This window comes from Chrysemys picta, chromosome 8 (genome assembly GCF_011386835.1).
Source record: "Chrysemys picta bellii isolate R12L10 chromosome 8, ASM1138683v2, whole genome shotgun sequence".
Classification (NCBI taxonomy): Eukaryota; Metazoa; Chordata; order Testudines; family Emydidae; genus Chrysemys; species Chrysemys picta.
In genome coordinates this window covers 45,526,462-45,550,336 of record NC_088798.1, presented here as the reverse complement: position 1 = coordinate 45,550,336, position 23,875 = coordinate 45,526,462, and the positions used below count along the sequence as shown (strand labels likewise).

Genomic DNA, 23,875 nt, shown 5'->3' with positions numbered 1-23,875 from the left:
GGAAAACAAGAAAAGTTATAGCGGAAGCTTACATGGCTTTGCCCTCATTTTTTTTCTGGAGAAGAACCTTGCAGAGACTAGTTGGTATAGCCATCTCATCCACAGAGCATGAAATCCATGAAGAGTTTCTGTGGGTTAGAGTGGAAAAGCACAGTATGTTGTGGACAGAGCTGGCCAGAGATTTTCCAATAGAATGAAGATTGATTTGTCAAACCTGAAACGTTTTGTAGAAACTTGATGATGTTGACAAATCCCCACCATTGTTTGACCTTTATTTTCATTCCATGCATCTTAACCCAAATCAATTCACCAGAGGATTGCCCTATTGTCACCTTCCTGTAATTTAAAGTGTTCTTTTAAACAGGACTGCTTAAAAATTACAGGATTTGAATAGTATTTGTACACAACTAATGGAATACCATAAGTGATTTAGTTAACCTACGGGTCCTTCATGGGAAAGTGTAAGTAAGTGTTCCTGTATCTCTTTTCAGATATGAGATGTGCAGCTCCGCAAGAGATTTCTGATGGTAAAATTCAAGGTCCTAAAAAGCGAAGGTATTTGCCTGGCGATAGGGTGCAATATCGATGTAGGCAAGGCCTGAGCCTTATTGGGTCTGTGACGGTAACATGTAAGGAAGGGAAGTGGTCCCAATTACCATTATGCAGAGGTACTTTAATTTTCTATCTCTAAAATAGCCTAGTACTGAGGATATTGTTGGAATCAAAATTTCACTCTCACTCAGAAGTCTTTGCTTCCCAGTATTTCTTCTTTTAATGTACCAATTTAACATCACCTGCAAGCCAGAAAGCAAATCTGTTTCTAGTCTGTGATCTGTGGCAATGGTAACATAGAGACTTAATGAGAAGAACATTGTCACTTTGGGCCAAACCCTGAGCTCCTTATTCAAGCAAACCCTTGTGGGATTTCAATTGGAGTTTGGCCTGAGCAAATTCTGAGTGAAGGCTGAAGGCCAAATTTTGCCACCACCACTCATAATGAATAGTTAACATTGACTTTGATGTACCTAGTCTGATATTAGGACTTCAGGATTAGACCCACAAAATAATGTGAATAAGAATGCATGATGGTGCTCTACGACTTCCAGATGAGCTAGATAATACACAAGAGACAATTGGTGAAATGCCCACTCCACTGAAGTCAGTGGAAGAAACTTCCTTTTACTTTAATAGGACCAAGATTTCACCATGATTCTTTAAGCTTCTGGAAAAAAAGTAATGTCACTCTACTGATTCATTTTGTTTGTTTTTTTGACATACTAGGATTTCATTGATTGTCAGGGTGAATAAGAATATTAAAAAACAAACACTACCACTAATAACTAACTAGATACTCACCTGCCACTCTTGTTCATAAGGAATAGTGCCATAACTAGTTCTGTTACTCACACAGCAAAGCGCTACTCAGTGTCAATTAGTAGGGCCCTACCAAATTCATGGCCATGAAAAATGTGTCATGGATGCATGAAATCTGGTGTTTTTTGCTTTTACCCTAAACTATACAGATTTCAAGGGGGAGACTGGGTGTCCTGACCAAAAGGGGAGTTGCAGGGGAGTTGCAAGGTTATTTTAGGGGGATCGCGGTATTGCCAACCTTACTTCTGCACTGCCTTCAGAGCTGGGTGGCTGGAGAGTGGTGGCTGTGGTCCGGACGCTCAGCTCTGAAGGCAGCGCCCTGTCAGCAACAGCACAGAAGTAAGGACGGCAATACCATACCATGCCATCCTTACTTCTGCACTGCTGCTGGCAGCGGCTCTATCTTCAGAGTTGGGCTCCCAGCCAGCAGCCACCGTTCTCCCGCTGCCCAGCTCTGAAGGCAGCACCACTGCCAACAGCAGCTCAGAAATAAGGGTAGCAGTACCACAACCCCACCTACCATAACCATGCAACCCCCCACCCCCACCCCACAACTCCTTTTTGGGTCAGGACCCCTACAATTTCAACACCATGAAATTTCTGATTTAAATAGCTGAAATCATGAAATTTATGATTTTTAAAATCCTATGCCAATGAAATTTCCAAAATGGGCCATGAATTTGGTAGGGCCCTATCAGTAAGAGTGGCACAAATCAGGCTCATATTATTACCAAGCAATAACACAGGTTTAGAATAAGAACACTGCAGAGAGAACAGGTGAATTAGTATCAGCTTTCCGTATGGTTGATTGTGGGCCCTATACATATTCCTGTTTCTCTGAATTCTCCCTCTTACAGAGTCTTACTATCTCTCATACCAGAGCCTCTCAGCTTTCCCTGATATTCCTGCCTCACTAAGCATTTCCTAGCACAAGATACAGCAGAGAGCTCGAAACCCAGTAGCATGATAAACAAATTACAAATATAAAAACCTTGAAGCAAAATAAAATATCAGAGTCAATGTATTGTGGTTTATTTTTATTGGTATTTACACACAAAAGCACCTGTCCTAATCTATTATTCATTAAATACACAGTTCAGTCACATCATTAAAATAATGCAACCAGGCCAAAACATATACAAATATAAATAAGTTTCCTATTGGGTCTAACAACCAAAACTACCTGATTCCTCTGAGAGCTTGAGAGACTAGCTGGTATTTGCAGCATGTCCTAAAGGTGAAAGAATGCAGGATATGGCAGGCCACAGAGGGAAACAATTTCCAAAGTCAAGAGCCTCTCACAGAGGGTGTCCTATCAGCAGATGTCTCCCAGTTATACCAAGGAGTTCAGTACCAAGTGTAGGTGCTGCTCCCTGTGGGATGCTACCCACCAGATAAGGGGCAGAGGGGAATAGGGACTTGGCAGAAGAGCTAGCCTACCACAAAAGGGAGCATAAAATTCATTCCCCCTAAACTATAGCGCAGGATGCAACACACCCTGTGCACACCTTGGGACACCAAGATAAACCATTGTGTTGAAGGGAGAAACAGTGGCTGTGGAGCTGTCCCTGGGATGGAGAGCCTCCACTCTGCCCCAAACATGGACCCAGTGCCTTAAAGATTAGTTATTGCTTCTAGAAGGTTGAGTAATATGTAGAAAGCCAATAGCTGTGTGACCCTGTGAGAGTTTTTGGTCTCTTTCTGCCTGCTTTTCATTCGCCATATCTAGGGAAAGTTGACACCGGTTACTAGCAAGAAAAGCTATACCTTCTCTCATCATGTGATCTGACAGATTTCCGTTTTGTCTCCGTTTTGTTTTGTGACCCATCACTTTTATCTTATGTTCTTATGTCCCACTCGTAAGTATAATTTTTTACATGCATTTTTGGTTCTGGCAGCCACTTTGGAAAAAATTAAAGTTTAAAAATTTCTGTTTCACTTATCTTTACTGGAAGCACTAGAGGTAAATGAGTAAATTTAGCTGCTTCTTCGAGTGATGGTTCCTATACATATTCCAAATGTGGACTGTGCATGCATACCATGTGCCGAAGCTGGACATTTTCAGAAGCAGTGTCTGTTGACCCACATGGTCGTCCTAAGTCGCCTTGTGCTCCAGACGAGGGTATAAGAGGCCGTGCAGGGCGATGCACTCTCAGTTCCTTCTTACTGCATGGTCAGAGTCAGAATCCTCTCTTTGCATGCTTGTAATCTCTGGGAGAATGACATTTATACATAGTTAGTTCTGCTTCTTTCTTCTTAATCCTGCAACTAGCCCAGGTGTCTGTGGTGCAATGGGTCAGCACTTTCAGCTGTTACCCAAAAGGATGGTGCTTTAAGCCCACACGGGGACGGTGCTCAGGCTGTGCGCCTCGACCAAGTGCCACCCTTGTCCCCATGGCCACCCTTACCATGGATGCCTCCCTGGTGGCGTGGGGCGCACATTTGAATGGCTGTACCATGCAGAGGAAGTGGAGTCCCAGGGAGGCACACATGCATATCAACATACTAGAGTTGCGCACAGTCTGCCTGGCTTGCCACACGTGCCTGCCTCTGCTCCATGATCAACATGTTCAGATCTTCTTGGACAACACCACCGCATTGGCATACATAAACAGATGGGGTGGCACCAGTGTGCAGAGCAACTGGGAAGCAAAGAAGCCATCTGCCTCTGGAGCTGGTGTATCGCCACAACATCGTACACCACACAATGTACTTTCCATGGGTGCAGAACTCCCTGGTGGATGCACTCAGCCGGACCTGGTACCTCAACCACAAGTGGGAACTCCATGCCCCCATTCTCCACTCCATCTGCCGTGCCTGGGGCTCCCTTCATTAGGACCTCTTTGCCACTCAAGGAAGCCACAAGTTCCCCCTCTACTACTCCATGGGGGCTAGGGGTTGGGACTCCAAAGAAACGCCCTCCTTCTTCCATGGCGCAGCAGCTTCTGGTTCGCGTTCCCCTCTTCCCCCAAGTTTTCTGCAAGATCTGCCGAGACCAAGCCACAGTTATCCTGATAGCCCCATGCTGGCCCCGACTGTTCTGATTTCTCAATCTACTCAGACTGTATGCCTGCCCACCAATCAGCCTTCCTACCCTGTTGGACCTACTCACCTAAGACAACGGTAGGGTTTGCCACCCCAACCTATGCCTGCTGTTACTGATGGCCTGTTTTTTGGATGGGGCTCATGTATAGACAATGCTTGTTCATTGCTCATCCACCGTATACTTACATACAGTAGACAGGAATCCATGAGGGCGTGCTACACAGCGAAGTGGAAGCGCTTCACCTCTGAGCACACAGCCACCACCTCCCCCTCCAGGCCATCTCTGGGCCTGCCATGCTAGACTACCTTCTGGATCTCAAAAACTCGGGGCCTACACTCACCTCAATCTGCATCCACCCCACAGCACTCAGCACCTTTCTCCCTCCAATGGACAAATGGTCCGTGTTTACCCACCCTACCACTGCCCAGTTTCTGAGGAGCCTGACAAACTGCTTCCAACCAGTCCTTACCTCTACCCCAGCCCTGGGACCTTAACCTCGTGCTGTCTGACCCCACCCGCCCTCCCTTCGAACCACTGGCCACATGCTTCCTTGCCCACCTATCCATGAAGGTTATCTTCCTTGTGGCCATCATTTCCGCCCAGTAGATCAGCAAATTGGAGGTCATGAGGGCTGACCCACCATATACAATCTTCTACAAAGTGTCCCTGCGCCTTCACCCTAAGTTCCTCCCAAAAGTCACCACAGAGTTCCATCTCAATCAGTCAATCCATCTCCCAGTCTTCCATCCTAAGCCACACACCACTTCCATGGATAGGATACTGCACTCCCTGGACATCCACAGGGCACTTGCACATTCCACACCTCCCCATGCCTCTTCATGGCCATTGCAGAATGGTCAAGGGGGCAGGCCTTCTCCTTGCAGCACATATCCAAATGGATTTCTAAGTACATTACGGAATGGTATGTGTGCTCCAATGCCATACCACCAGGCAGGATTATGGCCCATTCCACGAGAGCACACAAGACCACCTCCGTCTCCCTGGCAGAAGTCCCCTGGTACAAGATCTGACATGCAGCAACCTGGCGCTCCATCCAGACCTTCACAGTGCACTACACCGCCCTCCACCAGTGGGCAGCCACAGACAGAATTATGGGCTGGGCTGGGCTGTCCTGCAGTAGGCCTCACCTATCGCATCCTTGCATCCACCTCACTGCTGTTCACTTCCAGTGCATGGCACGCATGTGCACCCTCTGTTTGGAATACAAATAGGGACCACATATCTCAAAGAATCTCCAGTTACAGGTGAGTAACCTACTCTTTCTGGTTTTTTCTTCATTTTAAGAAGAAAATATGTTTTTATGTATTTAGTGCTATTTTTAAAAAATCTAATAAATTGTTGTAGAAAATCTTAATGACAGAAGAATTTTAAAAATATAAATGTATTTTTAAAGAAAAATAATTTGAATGCAGTTATTTAATAATTATTTAGAAGTGTACTAATTTACATAAGTCTTAGTAATGGCAGAACAAAGTGTTAACACATATATATGTTCACATGCTTTCTTTCATTTTAGAAAAATATTTTTACATGCAATGAGTGCATTTCTAAATAAAGCCTTAAATTCAGCGGAATAAAGGAGAAGTGTTAATACACATACAGAATTGTGCATTTTTGAGAGAGAAATATTTTCATGCATTTAGTACATTTCATTAAATAATTATTCAAAATGTTAATGGTAGAAAAATAACCTAATGTTTACATAAAATGATGCATTTTTAGAGCAAATGAATTTCAATGCAGTTAGTACATTTCTAAAAGTCATTACATTAGAAATAATCTTAGAAACAGCATAACACAAAAGTGTTAATACATAGGTTACCATGCATTTTCCTCATTTGTAGAGGAAAATATTTTTTAATTCAGTTAGCACATTTCTAAATAAGGTCAATAAGTAATAATACAAAGTATTAATGTCATAGGAATAAAGGAGAATGTATATAGAATTATGCATTTTTAGAAAAAAAATATGCAGTTAGTACAAATCTAAATAAAGTTGATTAAACAATTCCACAAAGGTCACAAAGTATTAGTGATAAGTGTGATTAAATTATTTAGAAATGCACTAACTGCATAAAAAGCATATATGCCTTTACAAGTGCAGCATTCTATACATGTATTAAGACTTCTCTTTTATGCCTGTAACATTAAGACTTTGTATAATTATTTAAAAATACAGTACATGCATAAGAATATTTTCATCTAAAAATGTGTGATTTTATATATACAAACACTTCTTTATTCCTCTGATGTTAAGGCTTTATTAAGAAATATATTAACTGCATATAAAATATTTTTATCTAAAAATAAGAAAATGCATATTATTTATATAAATATACACCTCTACCCCGATATAACGCGACCTGATATAACACGAATTCGGATATAATGCGGTAAAGCAGTGCTCCAGGGGGGCGGGGCTGCGCACTCTGGTGGATCAAAGCAAGTTTGATATAACGCGGTTTCACCTATAACACGGTAAGATTTTTTGGCTCCCAAGGACAGTGTTATATCAAGGCAGAGGTGTATATATAGGAACACTTTAATCTGTCCTTCCTAAGATTTTGTATTAATTGTCATTAATGTATTAACTGTCATTATTTTTCTCTATTCTTGTTATCCTTTCTTTATTCTTCTGTTATTAAAACTTTTTATTCCTATTTACTAGACTTTATTGAGAACTGCACTAAATATATAAGTGTTATCTTATTGCGTGTCTGAGTTGAAGACTCAAGATTGTCAAAATAACAGGCTCAATTGGAATTATTTCATTTAATATTATTAATCAGAGATTAGTACAGCACTATACAGAATAAAGAAATTAATAGCTACATTACCACCCTTTGTTGTCAGACTAAGAGCTGGATATGTCTCTCTCCTGCATCTGGAAAGGATGCACTGTTTTCATTCCCAGAAACATATGTTGTATTGTATATTCTCCCAGAAACATATGTTGTAATGTCCTTTCTATACGTTCTAAGTTTACCTGATTTATGTATGAAAGCATCATTCCTTACAGCTGAAAGGACTAACAATTCTTTAAGATAATATCTTTCAGTGAGTCTTTCTTACCCACAATCATCCTTCCCTATTGATTCCCCAACAGAGAATATCCGTTGTAACAATCATCCCTTATTAGTTTCCCAAGTCTACATATGTAAAATGCTTACATAAGCATATATGTTAAAGAGATGATTTCCAAGAATATCTGGAGTTTTAGAGACATAAAGGTGTCCAAGAGTTTTTTCATTATGCTGTATTTAATAATTCCTGAATAGGGCTACTTATCGGTCAAGGACCAGTGTTCTGGGCCTTAGAATTCAGGCACAGTCTGTGTTAAAGATAAAGATTCTAAAGAATAGTTAATATATAAATTAATCAAATATACAGAAAGAAAGAACTAAAAGGATCAATATTTAGTAACTAGTACTAACATTTGTTAAAATGAGGAAAGGGCAAGAAACATATTTCTTTGTTAATTCTAGTGCATCTAATAAGAATAAATTAAGTAGAAAGGAAAAAGTTTTTTTTTTTAAATGATCACCAGTGTCAGAAATACATATTTCCAAAAATGAAACCTAGGGATGGGACATAAGGCAATAAAAAAAGAGATGGAACATAAAGTGAAAAGTGCCCAGGAAAACCTGTCAACTTATATGATGAGTAGAAGTAAAGCTTTTTTACTACTCATGTTAATTTGTAGCCTTAACATAACGCTGACAGACCATAATCATTGGGCAGGATTGAACCTGGGACCTCTAGAGCATAAGCTGAAAGCCACACAGCTCTTAGCTAAGGCTCAAGCAGACTCATTAATCTCTAAGTGGTCTTGGTGCCACTAGAGCAGGACAGAGCACCACACCAGGAGGTATGTGGGTTACACTAGCATTTTCCAAATTTGTTTACCCCCATCCCACTTCCCTTTCTATGAGAACAGGAGCAGAGAGAGGAAATGGCAGCTGGCATTTAAGAGTAAATTTCAAATGAGGAATTTGGCTTCTCTATGAATTATTTTTAAAATCCACCTGGCCAAGGGACCTTTCCAAAGGGCAAAGCTTATCTATATCCATGATTTCATCAATTATAGGGACATCAGGAGGTTTTCCCGTCCTTGGATTCATTCTTTCCTCACTCCCCTCATTTTTGTACTGTTCACAATTATTTGTCTCTCTAGTTTTTTCTGTGTTTCATATTCCACTCCTTTGGCCTGTGTTATCCCAACTTCTATTTTACCCTCAGTTCTCTCTGCTCTCAATATTCAGATACAGTGGTAAAGTCATAATTCACAATACTCTGAGACAAGTGCTGGGTTCATCAAACACCCTACATGGTAACGAGAGAGTAGGTACTGCACATGGATTTACTTCTTAGTGACAAAAAGCAGGTTGATTGGACCACATGAGCTTTAGTAGGGGAGCAGTTGGGCCAAAGCTTCTCACTTTCCATTTCCCTACTAGTCAGTGTTTAAGGCAGAATGGTGGGATTAGTAGGGCAAAGATGATTGACCCAAAAGATCTCAAATTAATCTACATTCCCTGGTTGAAAAGCCACCTGGAATCAGATCTTAACAAAACTAGAGCAGCTAGTTTGCTATTTTGCCATCAGTTCCATAGTGTTAATTGTTAATAAACAAATATCATGCTGCTTCAACTATAAAGATAAAACTTCTTGTTTTTTGTGTTCAGTTCCAATATCAAGATGATTCTTTTTCACATTTCCCTTGGGGTTTTTACTGCTCTATCAGAGTTGATAGAACTGTTGTGTAATATTTGTGCTTTTACAGCATTTACTGTAAATAACACTGATGAAACTATTCTCTATTTCTATACTTAATTTTAGAGGCTGCTGGAAAATGTGGGTTCCCACCTGCTATTGATTATGGCGACACCATTGCCTTTGCACAGGCAGAATATGACTCCGGTTCAACAGTGAAATACAAATGCCAAAGTTTTTATAAAATGGAGGGATCTGCATTGGTTAGCTGTGAGTCTGGCCACTGGACAGACCCACCAGTTTGCTTAAGTAGGTACAAACATTTATGATATGAAAAAAGGTGATGAGTTATATAACTGTGTTATTTTTCATATTATGTTTCCCATTCTGAAGTCACTTGTACTGGTATAACACCAGATTAATTCCATAAATCTGAATGGCGTTACTCCTGATTTACACCAGAATAAGTGAGGGGGAGACTCACATTCTTTATAGGGACATCTTTTCAAAAGAAAAGATCAGCAAATGGCAAACACCCACGGCATTATAAGTATTTTGAATGCACCCCCAAAATAGTGTCTCAGTTAAAACCTATAAAAACATATTGAAACCATCATTTACTGTAGGTCAACAGATATATTCAAATGTATTTTTAGTCTAAAAGCTTTCAACTACAGCAGATGTTGTCAAATACAATCCAGTAACTTAAGGAAAAGCATGAGGAATATTGGTCACTGCTCTTCAGTACTTGGAGTAGACATGATGCTAGCATGAGCAGCAAGGGATTCCACTTTTTTCTAGGGGAAATCTAACTGGCATAAAATTAATGTAGTTTGCTCTACACCACTTCTCGCCAACCTCCTGAGAGTGAGAGGAGGGGTTGGATGGAGTACATTGCAGTGCAGTGATTTTGAGCTGTGCAGCCACCTCCATGTGGTTCTTAAATTATGGTGAACTAATCAGGTGGGCTGGTGTGTCCTGGACCTGACTTCACAGCTCAGGACCAGCCTGTCATGTCCCTTTTCTCTTCTGCCATGTCACCTACACAAAGGGGTGGGGGAGGACAATAGGAAGCCTGATCTGCCAGCTTTATGTTAGCAGAGAGTATCCTTCCACAAGGAGAATATTCTGTTGGCCAGCTATGGCTAAGTTCTCGCCCATTTACATCAACTAAGAGACACAAAGGGGCCAGATTGTAAAATAGAATCTAATTCTGTCTCTCTCTGTGTTCATCTAGCCCCAATCTCCTCTCTGTTCTTTCCCACAATATCACACCAGTTGGTGTGAAAGCCTCCTTCTCTAGAGTTCCTTCTTGTTGTCTCAACCTTACCTTCCCTCCTTTACTTTTCAAATCCTCTCTAAAAATGTTTCCTTGTTTTATTTAACTATGCAAAGCATTTGGGAACATGGTCAGTTTCAATATGGTTACAGTGAATTAGATTTCCAATCCCTATGCACATAATTACATTACATTTTTTTTTCTTTCCAGAGCCATGTACAGCATCCCCAGAAGAAATGGAGAAAAACAACATTAAGCTGAAATGGTCCTGGGAAAAGAAATTGTATTCAGAAAGTGGAGACTTCATTGAATTTATGTGTGAAGATGAATACATAGAGGATCCAACATCATCTCCATTTAGAGTACAGTGTATGGAGGGGAAATTGGTATATCCTAAGTGTAAGACACGAGGTAAGTGATCTCCAATCAAGCTTAATTTTTACTGAGGAATTGTGGGGTTAAAAAAATACAAAATAATTTGGCAGAGTGGCACCATCGTGATGGGTACCATATAAACAAATGGGAAATCATGGTCCCTGACCCAGACTACTTGCAATCTAAACAGACAAGACAAATGGTGGGTAAAGAGATGTAGCTCACAAGCAAAGTGACTAGAGTATTACTTGAGCTGGGACAATCACTCTCCGACATCTGAGCCTCTGTGGATTACAGACATGGTAGACAAATTTTGCAAGTGTCTTCTCTTACCCAAGGTCTCTGGCTGTCCCAATTCCTCATCCAGGCAGCTGACTTCCATTGTGGTCTGCACTTCTTCGATTTTCCCCTGAAGCTGATTTTTTTAGCTCCTAAATCCTTGCCACAGCTAGCACTGTGAGCAAGTTCAATGTTAAGCAAAGTTTTCCTGATCGCCTCTAGTTCCTGAGAAACCATCTGATCCATGAGAGTCAGTTTGCTGGTCACCTCACTTATTTGTCTTGCTTTTCCAGACTGGGAGTCTTGCAGCTGGGCTTCTCAGTCTGCTTGGACCCTTGGGCTGCTGCCTCAAGAAAGACTTTTTCTTAGACTTCAGGTCATTTCTCAGTTCTTTTTCAGAAACCTCCCACTGTTGCAAACTCTCCAGCTTCTGTTTTAGGACTTATTTTAATTCCTTTTGTCCATCTTTGACTTAGCCCTTTAGGTCCCAGGGGTGGGCAAACTTTTTGGCCTGAAGGCCATATTGGGGTTGCAAAACTGTATGGAGGGCTGGGTAGGGAAGGCTGTGCATCCCCAAACAACCTGGACGCCGCCCCCTATCTGACCCCTCCCACTTCCTCCCCCTGACTGCCCCCCTCAGAACCTCCGACCCATCCAACCCCCCTGCTTCTAACCGCCTCCTCCCAGGACTCACCACCCCTAACTGCCCCCTGGAACCCCACATCCTATCCAACCCCCCCCCACTCCCTGTCCCCTGACTGCCCGAACCCCTATCCACACCCTCGCCCCCTGACAGGCCCCCCGGGACCCCACGCTTATCCAACCTCTCCGCTCCCTGTCCTCTGACCCCTACCCACACCCCTACCCCCTGACAGACCCCCTGGGACTCCCATGCTTATCCAATCCCGCCCCCGTTCCCTGACCGCCCCTCCCCCGAACCTCTGCCCCATCCAACCGCCCCCTGCCCCCCATCCCTTGACTGCCCCGGCCCCCTTACCATGCCACTCAGAGCAGCATGTCAGTCCGCCGCGCCACCCAGATGGAGCCAGACACGCTGCCGTGCAGCCCTGCAGGAGTGCACAACCCTGCCCCCCAGAGTGCTGCCCACGTGGCGAGTTGAGGCTGCAGGGAAGGGAGGTCAACAGGGGAGGGGCTGGAGGCTAGCCTCCCTGGCCGGGAGCTCAAGGGCCGGGCAGGACGGTCCTTGGGCCGGATGTGGCCCATGGGCTGTAGTTTGCCCACCTCTGGTTTAGCCAATATTCAGGTGTGACACTCTGTGCCTCGGGGAACACCCTGCACCCCATCCTTATAATATGATTGTGTGGTATCAAATGCAAAGTTTGTCATGCCAGCTGTCTTTGGAAGGCTCATGATGCACTGAGCATTGTTGTTATAGTAAAGTTATAGGTTGTAATTTCATGTATATAGTTATGAAGCTGAAAATGTGTCCTCATGGCTTAAAATAAGCCCAGGCAAAACTCTCCAGGAGTAGAGGGGCAGTTCACACCTCATCAGGGCATGTATGGGACAAACCCAGCCCAGCCTCACAGGAACAAAGGACACTGAGCTAGGCAGCAACAAAGGATCTGTTGGACTCTGGAGTGAGTCACCCCCCTTCCCTTGTTCAGTTTGGGACTACGATGAGGTAATGCTCACCTGACTCTGAAGGGGGGGGCAAAGCCAAGAAGAAAGAAACATGATAGAAAGAAAGAACATGATAAAAAGGAGAGACGTTTGCCATGCTCTCTTCTCTTCCACCTCCATCTTCAGACACCACCACCAAGTGCTGATCAAAGGGGAGAGCCTGGCTGAAGGACAACCAGCCAGTGGTGGTGTGAAGCATCTTAGTTTGTAAGGGCACTGAAAGTGTTAAGATCAGCTTAGAATGCATTTAGCTTTTATTTCATTCGACCAGTTCTGACTTGTTGTGCTTTGACTTATAATCACTTAAAATTTATCTTTTGTAGTTAATAAATTTTGTTTATCTACCTGAAGCAGTGCATTTGGTTTGAAGTGTGTTAGGCTTCGTCCACACTGGGGCGGGGGATCGAGCTAGGAAACGCAACTTCAGCTACGAGAATAGCGTAGCTGAAGTCGACGTTTCCTAGATCGAACTAAGTTTACTTACTGCGGGTCCACGCAGTGCAACGAAGCTCCCCCGTCGACAGCGCTTCCTCCTCTCAGCGAGCAGGAGTTCCGCAGTTGACAGGGGAGCGCTTCTGGGATCGATTTATTGCGTCCAGATGAGACGCGATAAATTGATCCCAGAAGATCGATCTCTACCTGCTGAATCAGGTGGGTAGTGTGGACCTAGCCTTAGAGACTCGCCTTGGGATAACAAGCCTGATACATATCAATTTTTTTGTTAAATTGACAAACTCATATAAGCTTGCAGCATCCAGCAGGCATAACTGGACACTGCAAGACAGAGGTTCCTAGGGTTGTGTCTTGGACCAGAGATACTGACTAGTGTCATTTGGTTGCACAATCCAAACAGCAGCTGGCCAAAAGTGATCATTCACATAGCTGGGAGCAGCTTACATGCTAAAGGCTGTGTGTGAACAGCCCAGGAGTGGGGGTTCTCACAGCTGAGCAGGGTAAGTCTGGCTCCCAGAGTCAAGGATTGGAGTGTCCTAGCAGATCACCAGTCCAGATAATGCCAGGAGAACGTCACAGTGGTGCAGCGAGCAGGGTTTATGTACAGCTTGTTACTCCAAGTGGAGTTCACACTTTAAACACTGATATTTGTGATTTTAAGTGAGTCTTAAGTGCAGTGGCCAAGAACAGTCAGGAGGAGGTCACTGTTTTGTTATTGTCTGGTTGCTTATTTCGGGAAAGGAAGGTAGGAACAGAAAATCAGGAAAATGAAAGCAGTGAAGCAGTTGTGAAGAGTGAAAACAGTGAAGAAATTGCGAAGTTGGAGCTTTTTAGGCTGCAGGTTTCAGAAAAGGAGAGGGAGCACTAGAGATTATTGCAACTGAAAGAACTGGAGATAAAGGAGAAGGAAAGAGAGCAGGAAGAAAGAGAGAGAAAATACCATCTGGACCTGCTAGAGAAACAGAACCAGAGGCCCCCAACCCCAACGATTCCCATCACTCCCAAAATCCACAAATGGAAACACTTGTGTCCTGCATCCAGTGAGGAGGGCGATATTGCTGAATATCTGACTACCTTTGAAAGGCTGTGTGTAGTACACGAAGTCCCTGATAAGAGAGTTCCTACCCTGATTGCAAAATTAACTGGTAAAGCTCGAAATGTATTCAGTGGAATGCCTATTGAAGATGCTTTAGACTATTGTAAATTTAAAAATACCTTTTTACAAAGTTTTCAGATTACCCCTGAAAGATATAGAATTAAATTTAGGAATCTTAAAAGGGATATTGGGATGAGTCATGGGGAATATGTAAACAAAATGAAAGATTTTTTGGGAAAATGGGTGAGGGGTGAAGATGTGGCAAGTTTTGAAGGAATGCTTGATCTTGTTGCTCAAGAGCATTTCTTGAGCATGTGTAAGGCCGAAGTAAAGCAGTGTCTATGGGATAAAAATGTAAAGACTGTGGATGAGATGGCTTTTTAGCTGATGCCTTTGAATAGACTCAGGCATCTATTGATGGCAGGCCACAGAAAGAGGGGTTTAAAACTGATGGGAAGGATCCCATTTTGCCACTGGGAAGAGAGAAGGGGGTTGGGAGCCTAAACATTCTCTTACCCAAAAACATCCCTCTGCTGGTAACTCCTATCCCAAACCTCCCAGCAAAGCAGAAGAGCTCAAAACGTGCTATCAGGGTAATTCCACTGATCACCTGAGGAATAAATGTCCTGTGCTAGGAGGAAGAAGGCAACCAATAGCTCATATTAGTTCTGCCGTCCTCAACACGGAACCCCCGCCCTCAGCAATTGAAACCTATCATATTGGTTTTGTGAGATTAGCCTCTGCAAAACCAGATATGGAGCACGTTAAGGTTGTCCAAATTAATGGCAGGGAATGCTTAGGGCAGAAGGATACAGGGGCCCAGATCTCTCTGGTTAAGCAGAGTGTGTTCCCAAAGGCCAGTATGTTATCTGGGAAAATGGCAGAGATTGTGGGGGTGGGCGAAAGCAGATTCCTCGTACCACTAGCTAAAATCCATGTGGTTTGGGAAGGTTTGAAAAGTGTTTTGACTGTGGGGGTAATGGAACTCCTCCTAATCGACCTGCTCCTTGGTAATGATTTTATCCATGTAGCTCAGTTTAAAGTATTTCCCTGCAGCAGAAAGGAGTTTTATGCTGGGACCCCTGAGGGAAAGGGTAAGGTCTCAGGAACTGCTGAGAGAATGGAAGAGAGTCTCCTTGATTCTTCTGCAGCAGGGGGAAGCCACATGCTTCCAGGTGGGAGGTTGGTTGAGACCAGCTCCTGCACTGCAGCTGGAGGCAACACCACATCAGGAAGGGATGGGGTGCAATGCCTGCCAGAGAGAGAACTGTTCAGGTTGTTAGCTGCCAGAAAGTTGCAGTTGAACCAGAGACCGACCCGGCTCTAGGGAGCATAGAGAAATGTGTCCCAGAGGAGAGCCCAGAGAAGGGGCAGGAATCTCAGAAACCACTGAGGTGGGTAAGGATTCCTGTGATTCTGTAACACAGGAAAGCAGGGTGCTTCCAAGTATGGGAGGGGCTGAGGCTAGCTCCTTTCCAGCAGAAGGCAACATGCCCTCAGGAGCAGGGGCAGGAGAGGTGTTGTCAGTGATTAAGGAAACTGTGCCTGTTGTTAGCTGGCAGGGTTTTGCAGCTGAACAAGGGACAGACTCCTTCCTAGGGAGCACAGAGGAATGTGTCTTAGAGGGGGGCCCAGGGGAGGAAACTGGGGAAGGAATAATGGGGGTACAGGAATGTCTCCTCACTGGTCATTGGGGAGAGGATGTCCAGGAAAGAATGGCAGAGTCAGCATCTGTGCACCCAGGCACTCAGCCCATGACCTAGGTTTGGAGAAGGAACTGTGTGACCGACTTCCTGGAGGGACTACGATGAGGTAATGCTCAGACTTCTCAGCGACAGAGAAAGGGGTGATGGAGGGTACCCCAATCCAGGTCTTGGTTTTTCATGATGCTATTTCTGATAAGTTTTTGGAAAGTAATTGTGTCTCTTTACATCAAGATGAAGCTCCAATGCCTGTGATAACAGAGGAGTTGGGACATGTCAGGAAATTGTCAGGTGGTAGTTTGTGAGAACACTCATGACCCAACTGACAGAGAAGAGGGTGTTTTCCCCCAGGTTAGTAAGACACAGAGAGCAGTTGCGGAAAAGCTGCTGGGAAAAGGTGAATCTGATCAAAGGGTAAACACGCCTAGCCCAGAGATGACAGATCACAGCCCTCTAGGGGGCAGGGAAGGACTCAGTGCTGGCAGGGGGAAATACAGGGTAACCCCAAAAGGGGAGCTGTATTTTCTGCATATGTGCAGTCCTGGCATTGGGAGACTGCTCCTCAAAGGGCCAGCCAATGTGAAGGATCTCCCTGGACCCTTATCTTGCCAGACCCCGAGATACCAAAATTCCAGAAACATGATTAAATTAAGAGCCCACACAGAGGGCAACACTGGAGGGAAAGAAAAGCCAGTGACTGATTACATGGGAGAGAATCAAAGGAAACCATGGATAATGACAAACTAACCTCAAACTACACTATCTGAACAGAGGATGTGGTATCATAAAGATACTTGTAAACACCCATCTGTGATAAAAAAATGTTGGTATTAATGTTAAGTTTTGGGGATAAGAATTTTGACACAGATGTTAAACCTTATGATAATGCTACTTTTCAATTAATACCTGTAAACAGATGTAAAACTTACCACAGCAGAGAAACCATAACAAACCTGGTTTTCTGTGTATGAATGGGGAAACTGAGGCACACCGCCTCATGGCCTTGATGGCTCAAGGCCATGAGAAAAATAACACAAACTGTCTTCAAGCTAGTGACTAACCCTCTTGCAGTAAACTAAGGGGGGAGGTGTGACACCCTGCACCCCCATGTTCATCCTTATGATTGTGTGGTATCCAATGCAAAATTTGTCATGTCAGGTGCCTTTGGAAGGGTCATGATGCACTGAGCATTGTTGTTATGGTAATATTATAGGTTGTAATTTCAAGTATATAGTAATGAGGCCGAAAATGTGTCCTCATGTCTTAAAACAAGCCCAGGCAAATCTTTCCAGGAGCAGAGGGGCAGTTCATACCTCATCAGGGCATGTATGGGACAAACCCAGCCCAGCCTCACAGGAACAAAGGACACTGAGCTAGGCAGCAACAAAGGATCTGTTGGACTCTGGAGTGAGTCACCCCCCTTCCCTTGTTCAGTTTGGGACTACGATGAGGTAATGCTCACCTGACTCTGAAGGGTGGGGGCAAAGCCAAAAGGGAAAAAAGAACATGATGAAAGGGAGAGACGTTTGCCATGCGCTCTTCTCTTCCACCTCCATCTGCAGACACCACCACCAAGCGACTGAAGTGCTGATCAAAGGGGAGAGCCTGGCTGAAGGGCAACCAACCAGTCTGTGATGAGAAGCTTCTAAGTTTGTAAGGGCACTGGAAGTGTTAAGATCAGCTTAGAATGCATTTTGCTTTTATTTCATTTGACCAAATCTGACTTGTTGTGCTTTGAATTATAATCACTTAAAATCTATCTTTTGTAGTTGGTAAGTTTGTTTGTTTGTTCTACCTAAAGCAGTGTGTTTGGTTTGAAGCATGTCACAGACTCTCCTTGGGATAACAAGCCTGGTATATATCAATTTCTTCATTAAGCTTGCAGCGTCCAGTGGGCATAACTGGACACTGCTACCAACACACACACACACACAGCTCCATCATTTAATCTCCAGACCCTGTTTTATCAGTCCCCAGAGAAACCACTCAACCAGAATTGCTCCAGCCTTTTACCAGGCTTTGCATGTGATCTAGTCCATGGGCAGTGGTTTCCATTGTTTCAGCTATCACTAGACAAATGCTTCCTCATTTAGTGGAATGAAAGATGGCTATCCTGCCCATCAGCTTCACTGAGAACCAGGTCTATGACTGCCCATAGAGCAGACATGCTTATTGCGAGCTACCCAACATCCAATACAATAATACTATCAAAATCTATTAATGGAAAGATCTATTTTGTCTTGCATCATTCTAGTTCTCCTGCCTTTTGCTGAAGAAGAAAAAGAATTGCTGATCTTCCTCCCATATTAGGATGACTATATCATTGTTGCAATTCCCACAAATAGCTCGTGTAAAGTGCTGTAAGAAATGATATCTCCTTTATAGAATTATGGGAACAGAAGCAAATAATGCATGCATACATATGAGAAGGGCTGGTTGAAAGCAACTGATAAGAAGTCATGGGATGTAACAAATTGAAGATCCCTGCTCCAAACATTCCATCACATTCAAATGCTAGTAGCTACACCATGGATACTGAAAAACACAGTAATGTTGTATGAAATCAATGTATGGTTTTCTGTGTATCTTCATAATAAATATTTGTTTTTAATGCGAAAAGTATTTGAACCACTCCAGTTCAGGGTAACTGCAATTACCTTTGATGGAGTTTTTTCCCATTTACTTTCCAAAGATAGTTAAAATCATCCAGTGTGAATTTTATGCAGTTGTGCTAAAATCAAAATTCTGTTCCTTTTGAGAGACACATAGCGGGTGTGTATGTAATACTTATTTCAAAAAATTGACATGTACTAAATTAAATTTCTAGTAATTGTTCTCTCTCTGACAGGTACTTCAGGATGAATAAAAAGAAGCATCATTTTAACCCAGTTCTGAGGATCAAAATCCCATTGACCAGTTATTTGTAATGTTCACACATTATGTCCTTTGGCAATATTTTAACCTAGATTGTCTGAACTGATACATGTAATCACTTCTTTTTATCTTTGGTCACAATGTAATTTTTTTAAACAAATTTTAAACCAATCTGCCAGAGCCCCAGGCAAATTAACTTGTGTATTAACATAGATCAAAGTGATTGCTAAATGTATAAGAGTGTATGTATTTGGTGTTTAAACTTCATGAAAACTAGTGGGTTGTTACTTGTATTATTTTCCCTTATCTGTATCCTGTTATAATGTAGTGGCAAACATTTTTATTTTGCATATCTCTGTTATTAAATAACTCATAAAACAAGAAAGAAGCCTTGTGGAATGCAAATTAAGAACTTTAATAGAAAAGTGCTAATTTCAAAGCAAGTGGCCATTGTGTGTGATGGTCAGAGGTCAAAGACTCTAAGGGCAGGTCTACACTAACCCCCCAATTCAAACTAAGGTACGCAACTTCAGCTATGTGAATAACTTAGCTGAAGTTCGGAGTATTTAGTTCAAACTTACCTCGGTCCAGACACGGCAGACAGGCTCTCCCTTCGACTTCGCATACTCTTCTCGCCGAGCTGGAGTACCGCAGTCGACAGCAAGCACTTCCAGGTTCGACTTATCTCGTCCAGACAAGACGCGATAAGTCAAACCCAGAAGTTCGATTTGCTTGCCGCCGAACTACCGGGTAAGTGTAGACCTACCCTAAGTGCATTCCTCATTCATCGTCATCAAAAGGACAGCTTACATGGGTACTGATACTGTCAGCTTGTTTTTTGTGAGAAGCTATAAGTATAGATTTAAGGAAAGATCTTTCATCTCTGGATTGTTTGGACTCTTAGGGGGAAGTGTACCAGATGCAAAGCTGAGATTCCCTGAGACAATCTTGGTACCCTGAAAAGTCTTTTGGGAAATTGGAAGTTTATTACATCACTGCCACCATTTGGAATTACAAACTGTGATTCACCTGTGCACATATTTTACCTGCTTTAACCTCTCAGTAACTTCCATTACCTTTTCTTAACTAATAAACCTTTAGTTAGTTTACCATAGAATTGGCTGCCAGTATTGTCTTTGGTTTAAGATCCAGAGTACCAGTTGATCCGGGGTAAGTGACTGACTGGTTTCTTGGGACTGGAAGCAACTTGATGTGATGTGATTTTGGGTTTGAGTGACCTTTTATCACAAAATCCAGTTTGTCTGGGTGGCAAGATATACTGGAGAGTCTAAGAGGACTGTCTGTGACTATGGTAAGACAGGTATAGTGGTCCAGGAGTTCACATTTGTCACTAGCTTGGTGAAATCTAATTATAGAACACAACACCAGCTTCGGCTGTCTGCTTTGTTTTCTGACAGTCTGCCTGAGATAGGCAGTAACAGTTGTGAGCCACTCCAGACAGAGTGACCCAGAGCCATGATATTTATTATGAGATTTAGTTCTGAGACTTGGCATAATTACTGTTCTGGGGCCATATCATAGAAGATTCTTAATATGGTGAAAGATTAAAAATAAAGACTCTCTACTCCGGGTCCCAGCCCAGGGGCCTTAGGGATAGCAGCAAACCACTTGAACTAGTGATTCCTTCCCCTGGGCTACTTCCCTCTCCAGCCCTTCGGCTTGTGGGGCTTCCTGTCCTCTCTCTGCTGGGGCAAGGTTTCTCCCAACCCTTGTGTCTGTGGAGTCCTTCTGCTCTGTACAAGCCGGGTTTCCCTTTACCTAGGGTCTTGGTCTTCTGGCCCACCATAGCACTTTTCCAAACTCTCCTCTGCTTCCCCCAAAACTGCTCTCCTTCAAACTACTCTCTGCTCCAACACCAAACCACTCTGCATCAACTCCTCCAACTGTCTGATTGAAGCAGGGGGGTTTTATCAGGTGACTGGCTTCAGGTGCTCTAATTGGCTTAAAGTGCCCTAATTGGCTTAATTGGCTTCAGGTACTCTAATTAATCTCTACAGGAAATAAGGCTCTCATCATCCTGGGGCTTACATATCTCCCATCTATCACTCTCCTGCTGCCCTCTGGCCATGCTATATCACATTTCCCTCTCCTCCCCCCTCTGCCCCCCCCACCCCGCGCTCAACACCATGGGGTTGGGCAACTTGGGAACAGAAGCAGTGCTGTCATGACAGGCCATCAGCATTGCCGTGTTGGCTTCCAGCCTTATGCTGTACCCGGAAATAGAAAGGTTGCAGGGATAGGAACCATCTAGTCACTCTTGCATTCTTCTCCTTGTTTCTGTGCATCCACTGGAGCAGGGCGTGGTCTGTCACAAGGGTAAACCGCCGCCCCGGTAGGTAGTAGCGGAGAGTCTCCATGGCCCATTTTACAGACAGACATTCCTTTTCAATGATGGCATACTTTTGTTCTCTGGGGAGGAGTTTCCAGCTGAGGTACAGGATCGGGTGTTCCCTCTCCCCTACCATCTGCAAAAACATGGCTCCTAGCCCTACCTCTGAGGCATCTGTTTGTAGGACGAATTCCTTCTCGAAGTCTGGGGCTATGAGCACTGGATGACAACAAAGGGCTGTCCTTAAATCTGCAAATACTCCTTCCGCCGCATCAGTCCACTTTGCTATCTCGGGGCCCCAAGCTTTTATCAGGTCTGTCAATGGCCCTACTCTTGTGGCGAAATGAGGGATGAATCTCCAATAGTAGCCTACTATCCCTAGAAATGCTCTGACCTGCTTTTTGCGGACCGGTCGAGGCCAACCCTGTATTGCCTCCACTTTGTTCCATTGGGGTTTCACCAAGTGTCTCCCTACTACATACCCGAGGTATCTGGCCTCAGCTAGCCCTATCATGCACTTGGGAGGGTTGGCAGTGAGGCCGGCCTTCCAAGGGCATCTAGCACTGCTTCTACTTTTCCTAGGTGTTTCTCCCAGTCAGGGCTATGGATGTCTATGTCTTCTAAATGGGCGATGACATACTTGGCATGGGGTCGCAGCAATTTATCCATAAGTTGTTGGAATGTTGCAGGGGCCCCATGGAGTCCGAAAGGGAGGACAGGGTATTGGAATAGGCCATTGGGTGTAGCGAAGGCAGTCTTCTCCTTGGCATCCTTGGCCAGGGGAATTTGCCAATATCCTTTGGTCAGGTCTGGGGTGGTTAGGTATCAGGCCTTGCCTAACTGATCAACTAGCTCGTCGATGCGTGGTATCGGATAGGCATTGAATTGGGATACTTCATTCAATTTGTGGAAATTGTTGCAAAACCTCAGGGTGCCGTTTGGCTTGGGGACTAGGACGATAGGACTGGACCACTGGCTGTGGGATTCTTCAATAACCCCAAGTTCCAGCATCTTCTTCACTTCCGTCCTAATTTCTTCCCTTTTAGCTTCTGGTATTCAGTATGGTCTTATCGTCACCCTTACTCCGGGACTGGTGACGATATGATGTTGGACCAGTGTCATACGGCCTGGCTGTGTACAGAACACGTCTTGGTTCTGTTGGATCATATCAATGACTTCTGTTCGCTGTTCTGGGGTTAATTCAGGGGGATATCCTCACCTGCCCCTGTGGGTCGTCTGTCTGGGGTGGACCTCCCTGAATGACCAGACACGGTTCTCGGTCACGCTAGGGCTTCAGTAAGTTGACGTGGTAGATCTGCTCTGGCCTTCAGCAGTCTGGTTGTCTGACCTTATAATCCACCTCCCCAGTGGCTTCCACTATCTCATACGGCCCATGCCAGCTGGCCAGGAGTTTGCTTTCTGCTGTAGGCACTAGCACTATCACCCGTTCTCCCGGCTGAAATCTCCGTACTTTTGCCCAGCGGTTGTAATATGCCCACTGGGCCTCTTGTGCTTTTTCCAAATGTTCTCGTACTATGGGGGTCACTCGAGCTATTCACTCTCTTATCTGTGTCACGTGCTCAATGACATTCTTTCCTGGGTTGGGTTGTTCTTCCCAATCCTCCTTGGCAATATCTAATATTCTGCATGGGTGGTGTCCGTATAGTAGCTCAAAGGGAGAGAAACCAGTGGACGCCTGGGGAACTTCCCGTATTGCAAACATCAGGTATGGTAGAAGGGTATCCCAGTCTTTTCCATCCTGTGCTACCACCTTCCAGATCATACTTTTTCGGGTATGGTTAAACCGCTCGACCAGGCCATCTGTTTGTGGATGGTAGACTGAGGTCCGTAGGGCCTGGATGAGGAGCAGGGTACATAAATCCTTCATTAATTTTGAGATGAAAGGGGTTCCTTGGTCAGTCAGGACCTCCTTAGGGATGCCCACTCTGGCAAAAACCTGGAGTAGTTCTTTTGCTATTGCCTTGGATGTGGGGTTTCTTAAAGGAATGGCTTCTGGGTACTGTATGACGTAGTCAAGGATGACTAATATGTTTCGGTGGCCCCATGCCGATATTTCTAGCGGGCCCACTAGGTCCATTGCTGTCCTCTCAAAAGGGACTACAATGATAGGCAAAGGTAGTAATGGGACCTGCAAGTGAGGTCAGGGGCTATGCAACTGGCATTCTGGGCAGGAGGCACAATAGCGTTGGACCTCAATGCGTATTCCTGGCCAGTAAAACCTTCTTAGGACTCGATCCAGTGTCTCGTCTACTCCTAGATGTCCCCCAAATAAATGCTTGTGAGCTAATTCTAGTACTACCCTTGTGTGTTTCCGTGGGACTAAGAACTGCTCTACTTCTTCCCTCATATTTGTGCTATCTGGTACAACAGATCACGTTTGAACACATAATATGGCCTTGGGCCTTTGGTCTTTCCCTCCACGGGTACGCCATTTACTTCTACTACCTCCTCCCTCACATTTCCATATAGCGGGTCATTGGCTTGGTCCTGTCCAAAATTCTCACGTGTGGTACCAATCTGACCTAATTCCAGGGGACCTACTCCGCCCCCTGGATTGCTCCTACTTAGGCTAGGAACCGCCTCCAAGTCCTCACTGGCCTGAATTGTCTCCTGGCCTCCTGAACGGGTTTGCCTACCAACAAGGGAG

At 44.1% G+C, this 23,875-nt stretch overlaps 1 protein-coding gene across 4 annotated transcripts in view; it reads left to right on the top strand.

The window, feature by feature from the left end:
- Positions 1–19,974, top strand: part of LOC101939299 (complement factor H) — a 115,759-nt gene extending 95,785 nt beyond the window's left edge. For 2 of the 4 annotated variants that reach the window (XM_065554414.1, XM_065554417.1), the window contains 4 exons: positions 492–668; positions 9,281–9,463; positions 10,644–10,844; positions 18,832–19,974. In XM_065554414.1, the coding sequence (XP_065410486.1) occupies positions 492–668; positions 9,281–9,463; positions 10,644–10,844; positions 18,832–18,845 (575 nt within the window). In that variant the 3' untranslated portion in view covers positions 18,846–19,974. Of the gene's footprint in view, positions 1–491; positions 669–9,280; positions 9,464–10,643; positions 10,845–17,545; positions 17,741–18,831 lie in introns of those variants that run through there. The other 2 variants (XM_065554413.1, XM_065554416.1) reach the window with 1 other exon arrangement.
- The last annotated feature ends 3,901 nt before the right edge of the window (positions 19,975–23,875 follow it).